This window comes from Anomalospiza imberbis, unplaced genomic scaffold (assembly GCF_031753505.1).
Source record: "Anomalospiza imberbis isolate Cuckoo-Finch-1a 21T00152 unplaced genomic scaffold, ASM3175350v1 scaffold_76, whole genome shotgun sequence".
NCBI lineage: Eukaryota > Metazoa > Chordata > Aves > Passeriformes > Viduidae > Anomalospiza > Anomalospiza imberbis.
In genome coordinates, this window is record NW_027100377.1 from 473763 (window position 1) to 490308 (window position 16546).

A 16546-nucleotide genomic window follows, 5' to 3' on the forward strand; every position below is an offset into this window, starting at 1 on the left:
GCTGCTCTGGACTTCAGTGACAGACTCTGCACACCTGCTTCCTTTTGGCTACCTGGGAAAGGTACAACAGTGGCAGCGAGCTCCGTGTCGGGCCCCCTGCCCAGCTGATCTTTTTAATAAGACCTTAACATTAATAAAGGCATTAGCCCTGTTCATTTTATTCTCCACTTACAAACCATACCAAAGAAGCCATAAGCATATCTTAGCACCAATAAAAAACAACTGGTAATTCAGAAGGAAATGCTGAGTTTTCTGAAGGGGTCAGAAGGAGGAGAATCATCCAAATGAGTTGATGCTTCAGAAACTTTATTTAATTACAATCCTACTCTATAAACCTATACTACAAAACTACTCAACAGTCCTACTCTAGAGTCCTACTCTACAATCCTTCTCGAACTTGGTTATGGTGATAATATCTTGATTGTTACATTCTTGTCTTCTTCTGTTTCTTCACTGAGATGATGAGTGGTACCAGGGCGGACGGTGGCTTGGCTGATGTTACGAATGGATGCTGCCCACAGGAACAAAAAAACCCAAAAAAACAACAAAGAAGAGTGAACCATGACTTTCCAAGATTAGTGGTCCACAGACTCAATCAGGATTCCTCTAGTTTCTAGAAAGACCCAGGAAGAGGAGTAAGGGGACCATCTGCTCCCCAGTCATCATGTGCAGGACCTTGCCATCACAGGCAAACCTGGCCCAGAATCCCACTCATCCGTTTATTCTGGTTTCTCCATCTTGCTGGGATTTTTGCCCTGCCAGTGCTCTAGAAGTGGTGCTTTCTGTCCCTGGGGAGATTTCTTCCTTTCAGGAAACTCCAATGACTCACATAGGTCCCTGTCTTTGAAAGACAGGCACTGTGCTAATTTCCACAGGGAGACAGAGCAGTGTCTACCTTTCCATGGCCTGCCCCTCCTGTGCTGGATGGCACCTTCCTTCCCAGCAGGTGCCAGCCCAGTGGCGCTGGCTCCAGCAGTTCCCTCTCTGCCACACAACCTGGCAGTAAGCCTGGGCCAGTTCCCCTCTGCCTGAGCATGCCAGGCAGCAGATGGGGCTGGGACAAGTCCCTCTCAGCTGTCCCTGTTTGCGTGCCAGAAAACTCTAAGGGTGGGGTGGGGGGCACAAACCAGAGGCTCACCGGGAGCCCCTCACAGCCTCTCCTGCCCGCAGCCAAATCTCTCCAGACTGCTCTGCCAGGACGGGCATCCTTGGGTTCCTCCACCACCATTTCATGGCTCTGTACCCTGCATTGCTCTACTTCAATTCTTTTGCCATTTTATAAAACAGAACGCCCCACCAAATTACAAACAGGGCGACAGAAACAGCCAGAAAACAGAACCTCTAAGGTTCTGTCCTCTAAGGAAATGTGGAGAGAGGTGGACTTACTCAGCTTTGTGAAGAATAGGCCCCAGGGAGACTTTATTGCCACTTTCTGAGACTTCAGAGTGGCTTTGAAGAAAGTGGAGGACCTCTTTTTTTTTTTAGGGCCAGTTACAATAGAATGTGGGCAAATACTTTTAAACAAAATGGGGATCAAGTCAGACTAGGTCTGAGGAAGAACTCGTTTACTCGAAGCATGGTGCAACCCTGGCACAGGTTGTCCCAAGAGCTTGTAGGTGCCCCATCCCTGCAGGTATCCAGGTCAGGTGGGAAAGGGCTCTGAGCAACCTGATCTCTTTAAAGATGTCCCTGCTCATTGCAGGACACTTGGACCAGATGACCTTCCCAGGGCCCTGCAAGCCCAGTGCAGCCCAGACTAGGATTCTTCATTTGAACAGCACCATGAGTGGAGGTGAGGAGGAAGGGGGCTCATCTGATGCCTCGGACCTCATTGGAGGAGGAGCCCCTCCCTCGGACACTGTTTCACCTGCAGCCCCTTTACATTTTACCTGCAGGAGCTCCTTGGCAGACCAGCGCTGCGCCTGGTCTGTCTGCAGGCAGCAGCTCAGGAAGTCGCGCAGGCAAGGCGAGAATCGGTTGGGCTGCTGCAGCAGCTTTGGTGTCCCTCTTGTGGCTATCAGGAGTTGAGGCTGGGGAAAAGGAAACACGAGGCTCCAGCTGCTTCTTTCCCATCTGTAACTGCTCTCCCAGATCCCGTTGTTTAGGCTCCACTCTGCAGGGCAGTTTCTGCCCTGGCAGAGACCCAGAGATTACTTTCTTTACCAACCAAAAACCCAAACCCCGATGCAGCCACAGCTTTTCCACATCCAGCAGATCTTGCCTTGGCAGCTGACTTCATTGACTGACCTAGCTGGTGGGAACTACATCAGCAAAAGCACGTTTTGCTTCTCTGAGCATTCACACCAGCCTGACAGGCTATTTGGAAGGGGGAGTTTGTCCTATCCATACTATTTCCAAGGATTATTACATGAAAGGCATATTTGCAGTGCTTGTTGGTCCCTTTAGCACTGCTTCCACGAAACAAAAATCATCAAGGTTTTTTTTTCTCCTCTTGAAAAAAATGCAGATGCAGAATCCATCTAAAATAGACAGAAATAACAATGGAAAGAGGCCTGGGAGTCTCCATGAAAATGCCCACCACAACAGGAACAGCTCTGTGCTGGTGGCACTGAGAAAGATGATGACCAAAGAGACTTTGTTACTTTCATTTTCAACCCAGAGGAAAATTTCCTTCACTTTCCCCACACCCCCAGAGGTCACAAAGAGGGTTTTATCCTGTCTCTCTGCAGCTGTGCTCAGCCACTGGACATGGTGGAGAGCTGGAGTCCTCACTATCCTTAGAACTGTGCAAGCCAGGGATGGCCCTGCTGCTGTGGTAAAGGAGCACAGCACCAGCGTCAACCGCCCACGTTTCTTTTTTCTTTTCCCTTTTCTCTTCCTTTTCCATTTTCTTTTTTCTTTTTCTATAAAATTGAAATTAGGAAGATTCCATCTCCATTTTGAAGGATATTTATCACACATCCAACCGTTCCACTGAAAAATTCTTTTTCTTCAGAGACAGAGCTCCAACATTGTTCAAAAAGCAAATGAAAAATGTCAAGCATGGCTGGAGGCCAAAACGGCAGGTTTCTTAACTGGTTAGGTTTCTGAACTGGTTACCTTCCTCTTCCCTACTGATGCAACCAAATCAACAGCAGATGCTGATGTGCTGCAGGGACATTTTTTAGAAGGGGACCTTGGTGGAAGTGGTGCCAGCAGATGGCAATGGGATTTTGTCCAGTGGCACACAGAACATGGGACAGGTGAGAAAGACAGCGGGATCAGTGAGTATTTGGACCTTACCAAAACAGGAGTTTCACTCCAGTAAGGAACTTCTTGTTCCACCATTTCGATGCCCACGATTCCAAAAGACCATATGTCCACCTTGGGGCCATATGCTTGACCTGTCACCACTTCAGGCGCCATCCACCCAGAAGTGCCGGCCACTGAGCTCCGTCTACTCTGCTCAGGGGTGTGCTGAGCAAAGAGGCCAAAGTCAGCTGTGGAGAAAAAAACATACCATGAAAGCCAGCTCAAGTTAGGAAATCAAGCAAAAGAGTTCCCCACTCTCAGTCTAAGAATGTGCTGTTGAATCTCCTGGAGAACTGTCCATGCTCAGTTTCCTTGGGGCTTTAGCCAAGGAAGTATGAAATTGGCCACTTCCAAAATATCCCGGGTTTTTTAGCGCTGCTCACAGCAGTGGCCTTTATTCCCCTGAAGCTTTACATTGTAGCTCCCTCCCTCTGGAAGGGACACACACTGAGCAACGCCACTCTTGACTTCTCCTGGTCCCTTATTTATACCTCTGTGCACGTTGCAACTGTGTCATCAGCTCACGGCGGGGGGCCCTGCACTGCCACCAGCACCATTTCTGGGGAGCTGGCAGTCGCTCAAAGCAGCCCCACACCCCACATCCCTGGAATGCTGCACCTGACCAAGAAGATACTGACCCAGCTTGACAGAGCCGTCGGTTCTGAGAAGGATGTTGCTGCTCCTCACGTCTCGGTGGATCACGTGGTTTGAGTGAAGAAAATCCAGTCCCTGCAGGCACTGAGAGAGAAAAGAGAAACAGGAGGGAAAAATTAGTGATGTGATTTCAACACGCAAGTAAGGAAACAGCTCTAAAGATTCCCTCTGCAGGGGAATGGCGAGTAATGGCAGAACACAGTGCCATTGAGAGGAAGAGCTTGCTGCTGCAACACTTGCAGAGCGGGACCTTTCTAAGGAAAGGCATGTCAGCTTTGGAAAGAGCAACAGCACCTGCTGTTGTAGACTGCCCCCTGCAAACCAGCCAGGATGACTGCTGCTGCAGTGGATGTGCTTTCTGCATGCCGAGGACAAAGGAGGGTTTTGCCAAGAAAGAAAAAGTCCCTCCCTTTGGTGTGAAGTGGATCGCTTTGGGGTGGGAGGCTGCATGACAACGGTTTTGCTGCTGGCCTCAGCACAGGCTTGGAAGTATCACATCAGTTACCTTCCTGTAGCAAAGAGCATCTTGGCTGCACTACGGTCCTTTTCAGTTGAGGACTGTGAGAAATGAGTCTCTCTTTTTTTCTTTGCTGATCATTTCAAATCCTGCCACCAGCACCTTTGCTTTTACAGGCAAGAAATGCAGTGCAGACAGGCTCGAGACAACAGTTTAGGGAGGCAAGGTGAGAACAGCAAATACAACTACATGAGGCAGAGTGAGAATACAACAGCAGGAGATATGAGTACACGAACTGAGTACAATGAGTGCAGGGGCACTGGCAGGCAGTTCACTTGAGATGCTTTTACTTGCCCGTAGCATACCAGCAACACAGAAACAAAGCTTGGAACATGAAATCACTCCAGGTCTGAGCCCCTGTTTCCCAGACAATCCTGCCCAAGCCCTTGGCAGCACAGGTGGGATTGCTGACCTCCCGACTGATGGTTGCCATCTCGTCTTCACACAGGTAGGTCTTGCTGATGACATCGCTCAGAGTGCCTCCGTCCATGTACTCCACGACCAGCCAGAATTGCTTATCCACAAGGTAGCTGGAAGAAGGAAACAAGAGCATGGAGATAAACGTGCATGGCTGGGTTGTTTTCTTGATTGATTCTTGTTTCCGAGTCCCTTTGTGACAAGGACAGAGTAAAAGGAATAGACATTCCCTCTAGGCTGCGCATTGTTTGCAATCTGTCTCAGGAAGAAAGGCACAGCTGTGAAAAAGGAGATGTCTTAAATAGCCAGCAAGTAAAAACTGCAGTTTAGGAGCAGATAAAAAAACCTGTCAAACTGTGTGTTTCTGGAAATAAGCACCTAGTCTTCCTGGCATGCAAAGCAATGGAAAAGAGGGGACACAATCCAAGGGAAATCCATGTTAGTTTGTCTGGGCGGAAGAGGACTCTTGAAAAAAATCAAGCCCCAAAACAATGCGGTGGCTGTGAACTTACAGGCTATTGATTTAGTAAGATATGACTGATGCAGGTTTTTGAATAATTTCAAACCATGTGCACCAGGGAAGACTCATGCAGACAAGATGCACTCTCTTCCCATCCACTGGAGATGAGCAGAGCAACAATAATTATCCAATAATTACAGCTCTCTTTTCTGCCAGTGAACAAAAGTGGAATTTTACCTTGCATGTTTGCAATATGTAAACAAACATTCACGACAACTCACCTGTCTAAATAGTTGACCAGGTGGGGATTCTTATTTGTCTTCATGACCCTAAGTTCATTGACTTTTAGTTCCTTCTTCCTCAGTCCTTGGAGATTTATTTTCTTTATGGCCACCTAAAATGACACTGAAAATCAGTAACTTTGGAAGTTGGTGGCACAAGACCACAAGGCACATGGAGCGAGTGATTTTGCAATGACACAACTGAGCTGTGCCAAACTGCCTTGCGATTAGGCATTGCAATAATTAGGAAGTGACATTGCAACAGCCCGTTTCTCTGCTCCCTTGGAGGCCAGTTACAGGACACGTGGCCACTGAGGCTTTGCCTTGTCCACTTGGCAACAGAGGTGTCTCAACTATCACCCACAAACTTGTGAGCACACTCCCTGACACTTTGCATGGGATTCAGAAGAAGTAATCCATGCCTTAATACTCTGTGGATACATCTTGGGCTATGGGCAGGGCTTAGGGCTTTTAGGGACACCTTGCAGATCTCTCCCTATGTGCAGTTCTGAAGTGCAGCACTGCAGGTGGCTAAGGAACTACCAGTAACTATCAGATGTATTTGCTGGCAGCCAGAAATGAGAATTCAGGACTCTGAAGCTGTAGCCCCAAAGAACAGTGAGATGCTCAAAGGTACCACCTTTGTTTTAGCAATTGAGAGCAAATGGGCACATCCTTCTCTGAAAGGAACTGCTGCCCTCTCTGCCTTCCTTCTGGCCGCTGAGAAGGACAAAGACTATCCCAAATGCATTTTGCAGGCTGGTACCAGTCTGTGCTTCTTTTGCCTTTTCAGCACAGCTCTACTCAAAGCTCCAGCTGCAGCTGCTCACACCAGAGGGTCTGCGGGGGATGTTGACATTTACCTGTCCTACTGTGGCATTGTCAAATGCTCTGCAAACATCTCCAAAAGTCCTAGAAACAAAAAAGCAGCAAAGAAAGAGGAAGCCATTTAGATCTTGCAGTGAAAGCCAGCCCACAGAGGAGATCTCTGCTGTAAATGCCTAAAACCTGCAGGATGCAGGCGAGCTCTGCCAGAAGGCAGATGATGCATCTTCCTCTCAAGTGCATGGGCACTGGGCCTGTCCCTGAAGCATTGCCATTTACTGCCTCAGCTCCTAAAGAGAGCTCCTTCTTTCATCTCGGGTTTCAGTTCTAAACTGTGCAGTTTTTATCCTGACCATGTAGTATTTCCGTCAGCAATCCTTTGGAAAGGAATTGTCCTGAGAACTGTTATCTGACAGCTATCAGGGAGCAGGTTGCTCTTTCAGGCAAGCAAGTTTCTTTCCCTTTTATTAGTGTGGCTGTATGATTTGGAGATATACCAAAATGCTAAGGAAATTAACACAGAACTGTCCCACACTTGGGAGACAAGGAGATCTTCCAGGTCCTGTTCCTTGCTGCAGGCAAGACCTTGGCAGCACGGAGGTGTCTCTGACAATGCCTTCTGGGTACACTCACAAATTCTGAGCAGCACTGAGAAATGGGACAATCTACCCCCAGTGTCTGAACATGGGGATAGATGTCTGTTTGCAGGTGGCCTGACTTCACACTGGATAGATATTCCGCCAGAAAAACATCTGGCCCATGGTTGTGTAGAAGTAACTGTGGTTGGACTCACCCTCTGCCAATATATTCCAGTTCAGTGTATTTCATCATGGGATTTTCCATGTTCACTATTTTCCCTGAGGGAAACAAAATGCAAGATGCTCACTTTAAAGCAGAGATCCCAGCTTCCAGGAGATACAAAAGGCAGACCCAGAGCCTGGAGCTTTGAACCCTTTGTGGTCGGCTCCTGGGTAACCACAACAACCAGGCAGACAGCTCTGCAGCACAGGTGGCCAGCACAGAGACTGATTTTCTACAGCATTTCCTGTGGGGAAATGTCTCTAAATGTCCCTGGGACACCAAACTCAGGAAAAGCATTTGGTACAGCTATGCTGACACCTGCACACGAGACACTGTCCCTCAGACAAGAAATACAGCAGACGTACTCAGTAGCTCCAGGGAGTCACCCTTGATCTCCTGTTGCTGAGCAGCAGCTGGGTGAGCACCGGAGATGAACAAACTGCCCCGGCTCCACTTCTCAGGCTGGGGAGCAAAGGCTCCTTTAGACAATGGTGCTGCTGCAGCAGGTTTGGTGACAAAGCCCTTGTAGATCTGTGACAAGAAATGAGTTTATGTCAGAAAGGTGGCTGGCAGAGATTAGCCTGAGATCCCATTTCAAATGCAAGCCCTTAGGAAGGTGCTGTCAGCCACATGCAGGGCTCTTAAGTGGGTTTTTTCTGATGTCCACTTCTCAAACTGGATGGGTCAAAACCAAAGGCTAGTTCTACTCGAGTTCATGGCCAGATTCATGTTCCATTGTTATGGATTTTCTGAAGGATCACTGCCACAATGACCATTCTACTTCCTCTCAAGGATTCCTTTCCCCCTCCAAGGGCTTCAGACACACTTGCATCTCCTTGTTCAAATGTTCTGCCTCCTCCCACTGGGTCCTCTTTTCCTGCACCATCTTCAGGTCATGCTCAACCTGTAGCACCTTTGGTGGGGACAGTTCCTGTGCCTCACGCCAGCCTCGGGGTTCTTCATTGCCACTCATTTGCTGGAAGTCTTTGCTGACTGCCTGGTGAGATGTCAACACTTGCACCTCAAGTCAAACAGAACAAAGCAGTCAGAGACTACAGCTTGTCCCTGTCAGTCAAGAGTCATTGACTGTGAGGAAAGGGGAAGAACAGATTTACAAGGGATACAGACAGCTTGTTTCAATCCTCCATCTGGGTCACCATATTCCCCTGTAAAAACACCTCAAGAAACAAGGAGAGCAGGAACAGGCCAGGAGGAATCAATTTGGATGACTGCTGGCCAAAAGGCCAAAGGACAAGTCCCACTGTCCAGGGCAGCAGTTGAGATTCAGCACACCAGGAAATGTCCTTCAGAGTGACTGTGATACACACTACAGCAGGATGGCACTCAGAGGCATCACCCCGCTCCCTGCTGCTCTGCAGTGCAAAGGTAAGAAGGGCACAAACCACCAGTTTGGTGACTGCAGTGGCTATCCCTCTTTCACTCACTTGCTTTTGTAGAGCCTGAGGGAGGAGATTAAGTTTTTCTCTGACGATTTTCATTTCTTCCTCCTGCCTCTTCTCCCTTGCCTTGATCTTAGCCTGAGCTTTCTGAAACTCCGAGTCCAGCTGTTCCTTCAAGTTCCGTAAAATACAAGAGAGAGGATCTTTCATGAGTGGAGTGGCTGCCACTCTTTCACTCACCTGGTTTTGTTGATCGCCCCTCTGCTGGTGGAGATTCATCTCCTCTTGAATTCTTCTCATGTCATCCTGGTTCCTCTTCTTCACTTCCATGATGGCCCTCTGAGCTTCGGGCAGCTCTGCTTGTGGCTCTGCCTTGAGCTTCTGTACACACAAATGCAGAGCAAGTGACTGGGAGCTGCCATCAGGCTCAGCTTTTTCCTCTTGCAGCCTCCAAATCACATTTATTCAGCCACTTCTTTCTGCTTCCCTACCCACATCTGCTTCCAATGAAACCCTCCTGTCCCAGTGCTGATCTCTGCAGATTCCAAGGCTCTGTGCTTTCAGTGCCTCTGGGACTCCTGGCCTCCTCAGCCCCAAGAGCTGTGTTTCATGCCCCTCTTCCTGCCCTTCTCTCTGACACCTGGCGAGTCAGGCTTACCTGGCCATTCTCCTGTGGCTCTTCCACCTGCTGCCTGAGCTGCTCTTCCTGCTCTCGGGCTGGGAACAGCTCTCCCTGAGTCTGGCATGGCATCTCTGATAAAGCAATCTGCTCCTGCTCTTTCTCTGGAAGGACCTGCACAGAAAGCAAGAGAAGATGGGTTTCAACTTTCCGTACGACATTTGTGGGCCAAGATTCAAAGTCTGATGGGCTCACACGTTCCCAAAGCACTGTGCTGCTGCTCTCCTGGGTCATTCTCTGCCCGTGAGGAGGCACAGATTCCAAAGTGACCCTGGCACTACAATCAGGGGCCTTTGGGGGCTGAAGCTCCAACAGCCTCTCAGGCAGCTGACAGGGAAGGTGTGGCATTTCTTAAGGGTCTGGTGAGGGCCTCCTTCTGCTTCTGCCATGCCCTGTTTGTCTTTCAGTATTGCCTGACACCCAGCCCAGTCCCACAGCTCCATCCTAGCTCTGCAGGTGGCTTCCTTTGTGAGATAGACAGACAGACAGACAGATAGATAGATAGATGGAGAGAAAGACAGATCTCACTCTTATAATCTCTCTTTACTCTCGTTTCTGTTGCTACACACATCAACCCTTGGTAGCCATTGCCCTGATCAGCAGCAATCCTGACATTGCTCTCCTGTTGCTTCAATAAACCACACTCCTGGGGAATCTGGAGCATTTAGGTCCTTATGGAATGCAATCAGATCCAGAGCATTTGCACTGGGAACGGCACTCTTGCAGCATCTGTGCTCGGCCAAGTGCTTCTCTTGGACTCGACAACACTGACTGTGCCAAAGGGGCTGTAATTAGAAATGAAGCCCAGACCCTCCAAGCTCCTCTGATCTCTGAGGACCAGCTGGAATGCAAGAGCATTAATTTCCTGCTCAATTCCCAAACACCATGCTTACTGATTGCCTGGCTGCAAAAAGGCACAGGTACTGTCAATATGAACGCAAAGTGCAAGGCCCCATTGACTGGTCTGGCACCAGAACAGCTCCTTCGGCACCAAGGCCGCTGCCCCAAACAATGTGTTCTCATGTAAAAATACTGCATCCACCAGAAATGCCACCTTGCAAAAGAAAATGCTAGCAGAATCTCAACAAGCGCTGGAAAAGGGCAGAAAAGATGGAGGAAAATCGCCTTGCATGGCTGAAAAAGGAGAAACTGAACAGGACTGCTCCTGATAACAAAGGAAGAAATCACAAGATGAAAGAGTCACCAAATCCAGCGTCAAAAGCACTTGGATGCAGTGACGGGATATCTGTCGAAGAACTAGCATTTGTAGTGAGCATTATCTTGTAGGGATTTATGGAAATCTGCCTAAAGACAGCACCACCCACCCCTGCCACTTACTCCCTTGGAGCCATCGGGCTCTGCTGTGACCACAGCTGCAGGCTTCTGGTTGTCTTGCTCGTTTTGCTCCTCTTTGGCTTCTTCTCCAGGAGCAGAGGGAGCCGGGGCAGAGACCGCTGTTGCTTCTGTCATCTGCGGCAAGAGAGAAGCATGAAGGACAGGCCGTTACCTATCGTTTATAACCTCCTTTCTCCTCGGATCTACAACCACCTCTTCTAAGGAGAAATCATCAACTTTGTTAGCAATGGGATTCTGAGTCACTCCGACCCGATGAAAATAGGCTCATTCAACAGAACACTATTGGATGAACTCTACGAATTTGATAGTCCTCCCTGGCTGCTATCCACAAGCAACAGCGCCTCTGCACAACGGAGCTTTTAGCTCTTGAAAGCTCTGAAGTGGAAAAGTAGGAAATAGCCAGCAAGGCCTTTGCAATTGCTGCGGCAGACATGGAAAATTAAAGTGGATCAGAATCCCCCCCAGCGCACAAAAAGGGCAGGAAAGGTTGTGCAGGACTGTCCTTGCTTGCTGGAAAGAGAGAAAATGAGCAGGGCTTCTCCTCCTAGCAAACCATCAAACCACAAGTAGCAATTGTCACCTCCTCAGGCGGCTGAATCACTTGGATGCAGAGAGGGGATGTTTGGAAGAGAAACAGCCCTTGTGGTGAGCACTGTCCTGTATGGATCTGTAGAAGTGGTCCTGAAGGTCCCTCACGAGCCTCCCGTTGTCCAGGCTAAAGCTCCCTCAGCACCTCCTCATTGGCCTTGTGCTCCACACCCTTCCCCAGCTCCCGTGTCCTCCTGTGCACGCGCTCCAGCCCCTCAAGGCCTTTCTGCTTCACAGGGCCCCACAACTGGACACAGCACTCCCAGCTGTGCCCGCAGCGCTGCCCAGCCCAGGGGGACGGTCACTGCCCTGCTCCTGCTGCCCCACTGTTGCTGGCACAGGCCAGGATGCCCTTGGCCTTCTTGGCTACCTGGCCACGCGCTGGCCCACCTTCAGCTGCTCTTGACCGGCACCCCTGGGTCCTTTTGGCCCACTGGGCTCCCTCACCACAGAGTTGCCCGTTTGACTTCAAATACAGCATCCACAATTTTACATTGTCCTTCTAGTTCTACAACCACATCTTGTCAGGTAGTAGCATGAAGTTTGATAGGAATAAAAATCTAGGTCACTGTGACTTGATTAAAATGGGCTAATTCAACTCTACAGGAAATTCCTCATTTAAAGTATTCATCCCTGTCTGGTGTCAGTAAGCAATGTTGTCTCTGCAAACTGTGTTTGTTGGTATTCAAGCTCTGCAATGGAAATTAGAAAATATCCAGATATGCCTTTGTGTTTGTTGCTGAAGGCATGAAAATGGATTTTCTGTCGGCCTGCATGGCTGGCCCTGTACAGTCTACTTGTTCTGGCTAAGCTCACAGCTTACTCTACAATACTTCAACACCAAGAACATGAAATGTTCCTTTCTCACTCACCTTAGGATCAGCACCGCTGAAGACATGCTTCAGGTGACCTGTAGTGGGCAAGGGAAAATGAACCAGATGCTGTGAGAAAATTGCCTGGACTGGTGAATCCCACAGAACAAGCAACGCAAACAGAGAGTATTTTCCGTTTCACAACATCCCTCCAGGAGACACATTTCATTCACACAACCAGCAAGAGATCAGGACAGTATTCTTGGTTGTGCCTACACTTTGGCCTGTTTAGCCAGTAAATGAATACAAACATGGTCAAGAAAATGCAAATTGTTCTTTAACACCCAATGCTCCTGTTCTACCAAACACATAACACATCTTTTTAAAATCCTCTCCTTCCAGCACCTTTTTTTGTTTGTTTTTTTTTTTTAATCAGTTGTATGCACTAATGCTCATTATCTTGCTGGACACATTTGCCCAGAAAAGCTTCCCCAAAATTCCACTGAGCTGTGGCAGCTCTATTGTGACACAGCACAGCAGCAGCTCCAGGGCTCAGGAGCAGACACTCACTGCTTTGGAGTTTGCATTCCATGGCAAAGGGAATCACTATTTTAGCACTCAGTCAAGGGTCCAATTAGACAGTCAAATCCTTCCATGACAAAATTTAGAATGAAAGAAGCTTTCCGTGAATTAAGGGAACACCTGCAGAGTTTTTAGGACGCCTTCCAAGAAGGTTCTCCAGTTTACATTTTCAAAGCTGTCTTGCTTGTCCCAGCAAACTGAGGAAATGACAGACTCTGCTGCCTCGGACTCTCCCATGGAGAGAACAGAACCCCTGCGGGTTCCTTTGCAAATGCTTCCCCTGTGGCTACAGACACCCCCTTGTTAGCTGAACGTCTTGACAGGAGCTTTACCAAACCAGCGGCACCCTAATGCTCTTTCTGTTTCAAAATAACTCAGTCACTAAGAAAGAGCAGAAAGACATACAAAAGCCAGGTTCTGTTACACCCAGGGAAAACCTCTACTTACGTGCCAGGTTAGTCAGGTAATAGCTGGAATAGGAAATGCCGTAAACAGTGAAAAAAGCAGCAGCAAGTTCCTCAATCATTGTAGCACTGCTGTGCAGATTTGCTCCAACACTAGAAAAAACAAGGCTCTTGTCAGTGTGCAGCTGCCCACAGACAAACGCCTCAACCAGGAGGATGCTCCTGCACTGAGCAAGCCCTAGGACTGCTCTGAGGACACTGAGGCCTTCCGTGCACCAAGTCAACCTTCTGATGTCACCATGACCACATGGCAACCATGCCCTGACATCACAACGCAAACACTCGATATTGGCCTGTGAATTTATGCAAAGCAATAACCAACCTTCGCACAGCAAACGCCCAATAGCCTGCGAAGTTCTCCTCTGTCACAAAGCAGCACAAATTCCACTCGTGGGCCAAACCCTGTTGTTCAAGGGATCCAAGAGTAACTCCAAGAGCGCACCAAGCACCTACAGCCTGTACCCCAACTGAGCACTCAGCTGGGACCCAAGCAAAGGGAGCCAGACCAAGAAAATAGCCCAAAGCACTGCACATCTGAGAAATGACCCTCACTTTTAAAACGTCAAAGGTTTATTAAACCTTAACAAAGCACTGAACAAGGAAAAATTGCAGCACTGGGAGTCTCTATGACCATTACGAGCAGCTCATCTACAAAACGGATCTCTGCCTTGTATACCCTTTAGCCCCTCCAGAGTTTTGTCAGTCAACCCTTTCTCTGCCGTCCACTGGTGGAGATTCCTTTCTTACATCTTGACTGGAGGTCAGGTGTTGTTACTCCGCGCCTGCTGGTCACAAGCCGGCCCGCCCCAAAAGCCCTGACTACCAAGGCTATTACAAGGGGGAGGGGAAATAGAACTATGGCAGGATATATTACAATAACATCACTATACATTTTAACATCCACATAATATCTATCTCTCAATTGTGAGAGCCAACTATTACATTAATCATCTATAACACACAGAACCAGGAGAGAACGCACTGTTGGCATAACAGCTGAAATAATTCCAAACAAATCTCCCACATATTTGCACGTTTATTGGATATGCCCAGGGCTCCTGAGTACGTACATCTCTGCCTTTATTCCCCTTTGGGAACAGTCAAACTGGCAGCATCTGCCTGCCCGCAGGAGCTGCTCCAAGCTGGGAATGCGACTGGCGGTGCGGATTTCCAGAGGCTTCTGTGTCCCAGGAGAAGCCAAGGCAGGAGCGGGTTGAAAGGTGTTGGTGCTGCTGCTGCTGCTCTGTGCCAGAGAGCCCCGGCTGGGCAGGGCACGGTGCCCACGGTGCTGCGGGCTCTTTCTCCTGCCAGAGCAGGGCACACCTGGGAACAAGGCATGGCAACTTGTGGGGAAACCAGAGGGTGTGTGGGGGCTGCATTGCTCTGCACACACCCAGGCCACCTGTGCCACAGAGTTCTGGAGCCTAAAAAGATAAAGCAGATGGAAATAGCTGGAAAAGGTTTCATTTTGACCTTTCTTACCTGTTCACAGAAGTTGCCAAAATGAAAGTTACCAAGCAGGGCCTGATCCCTGCTGCCAGCTCAGGGTTAGAAAGGAGGCACTCGTTTATTTCAGTACTCGGTGCATAGGGAATCACTTCCCTAACACTTGCACACCCAGCAATCCCACTTACTAGTTTGTATCCATGGAACTAGGACATATTCAATACTTAGCTGAAACTTACAGGCTAAACATTACTCCAAATTATTTGACATATTTAAATCATTTCTCAGAATTTACTGACATCAGAGTAGGAGTATCCTGTAGGTCCCCAGTGGTCAGTGCCACAGGTTCAGGAGGAGACCCATGCACAAAATAATCTAAGACACAACTGGGCTTGCAAAGCAAATTTATTCCATTAGTTCCAGTAGCAAATAATACATACCAAGCCCTGGATTCCTAAAAACCCACTGAGCAGGAGAGGGAGATGGAGCGTGGTGCTTGGTGGCAGGGGAAGGTAGGCAGTGCACTTCCAGGACATCCCCTGGATCAAAACGGTGTGCATCTCGTCCTTCTCACCCCTCCAGCCCAGAACCAGGCCTTATATCTCCTGCACAGGAGCAGAATTTTCCCAGTCACAGCATCAGCTCACACATGGCCGGCACGTCAGATGAGGCCACGATGGCTCACCATACCGACTCCATGCCAACAACAGCTCCATTATGCATTGTTCCCCTTTCAAACCTTAACTGCCCACCGATTGACCAATGCCTTGTTTCTCTTTCAAGGGTCATGTTCCCACCCATTAAACAATACACTTTTCTTCATTGTCTTGTCAACCTGCTCAACCATGGCTCAAATATGGCAGGGCCTCGGACACGACTCAGGTTCCTGACACAGGCGCTTGGGAAATATTCCATTCCTCAAATTCTCCTTTGCTGGTCAAGAGCCTCCTAAAAACACTTTCTTCCCTTTGAATGCATTCCAGATACCTTCTTAGCAGGACCACTCTCTTTATTTTCAAGGCTAAAATAGCCACTCGCACCCATTAGGCACTGCAATGGGGCAATACAGGGTTCAGCCACACCTGTTAAAGCTAAAGGAATTCTCCAGACTAAGCCCTATTTGTTACACTTAACGCCTCTCCTTCCTATTTTAGAAATCAAACACAAGCATTTCATCAATACACCCTGCGAGTGTTCTTGCTGAGGGAAGCCACATTGCTGTGTCAATAAAGCAGCCAGGACTAGGTTTCTTCGTGCAGGGAAAGCCAACTCTTTATTCACATAACTCCTTTTTATACCGTTTTCACAGGCCTCGTGTTCAACTCCAATTGCCTGGTCATTTTCTTGCCAAACAATTCATTGCTTAGAAGGTGGTTTTGTGTGGACGTGCTAAGACTCCCTCTTCTACTCATGTGTTTACATTTTTCCTTTGTGGACTCTCATCGGACAGATTTCTTGTTTATTCCAGAAGCAAACTGTAATAACTGCAGTCATTCTTATGATTTTTCACATGGGAAGTTAGCTAGCTGCACGTAGAAGACATAACAGGCCAGCTGGTCATTTTTAGCAGAGCAAGGCCTGATTTTATAAGGCCTTTCTTTCACAATGCCCCTACCTGTCTGCAACACATTGTGACTTTCTTTCAGAAAATTATTGAAGAAAATACAGATTGCCTACTGCAATTGTTCTGCTCACTTCTAAATCAGTTTGCTACTCAAGCAAAACCCTCAGGCACGTCCCCGATTCCCTCTCTCCCAGCAGCTCAGAGCTGCGTTGCACAGCGCTTGCTGTGCGCCAGAGAGCACAAAGCCGGCTGGCCTGCTGGCCCTGAATATTTCTGCCAAACGCTCTGCATTGCACACCTTTGCTCTGGCTCAGTGCAGAACTGCAGGAGCGCAGGCGCTTCCTCCCAGAGCTGTGTGAGGCGCTGGCTCCTGCAGACGGGACCTGACAAGCTGTCACTGCCTCCCGCTGGCCGCGGGTCCCCTGGCAGAGCTGCCGTGCCTGAAGGA

General features: G+C 48.7%; 2 protein-coding genes across 2 annotated transcripts in view; both read right to left on the reverse strand.

The window, feature by feature from the left end:
* LOC137467700 (serine/threonine-protein kinase PAK 3-like) overlaps positions 1 to 12203 on the reverse strand; it is a 176072-nt gene extending 163869 nt beyond the window's left edge. Inside the window, exons 1-4 of the mRNA XM_068179136.1 lie at positions 12103 to 12203; positions 10625 to 10756; positions 9266 to 9400; positions 8653 to 8988 (exon numbers count right to left, since the gene is read on the reverse strand). Coding sequence (XP_068035237.1) covers positions 8653 to 8988; positions 9266 to 9400; positions 10625 to 10756 — 603 coding nt within the window. The 5' untranslated portion in view covers positions 12103 to 12203. The remainder of the gene's footprint in view (positions 1 to 8652; positions 8989 to 9265; positions 9401 to 10624; positions 10757 to 12102) is intronic.
* On the reverse strand, positions 1647 to 7754 carry LOC137467706 (serine/threonine-protein kinase PAK 1-like). The gene is made up of 8 exons (XM_068179144.1): positions 7573 to 7754; positions 7200 to 7263; positions 6445 to 6493; positions 5582 to 5694; positions 4836 to 4953; positions 3891 to 3990; positions 3244 to 3440; positions 1647 to 2030 (listed from the first exon to the last, which is right to left on the reverse strand). Exons 2-8 carry the CDS (start codon positions 7247 to 7249, stop codon positions 1767 to 1769), a joined length of 891 nt encoding a protein of 296 aa, XP_068035245.1. The 5' UTR covers positions 7250 to 7263; positions 7573 to 7754; the 3' UTR covers positions 1647 to 1766.
* Positions 12204 to 16546: the final 4343 nt, after the last annotated feature.

Bases quoted from the DNA above. Each gene is read 5' to 3' on its own strand.
- LOC137467706 (XM_068179144.1), bottom strand. From the start codon at position 7,249: ATGGAAAATCCCATGATGAAATACACTGAACTGGAATATATTGGCAGA. The intron at 6,494-7,199 runs GTGAGTCCAACC...TTTTGTTTCTAG, and splicing joins CTGGAATATATTGGCAGAGG to GACTTTTGGAGATGTTTGCA. The intron at 3,991-4,835 runs GTCAGCAATCCC...TTTCTCTCTCAG, and splicing joins TGGCAACCATCAGTCGGGAG to TGCCTGCAGGGACTGGATTT.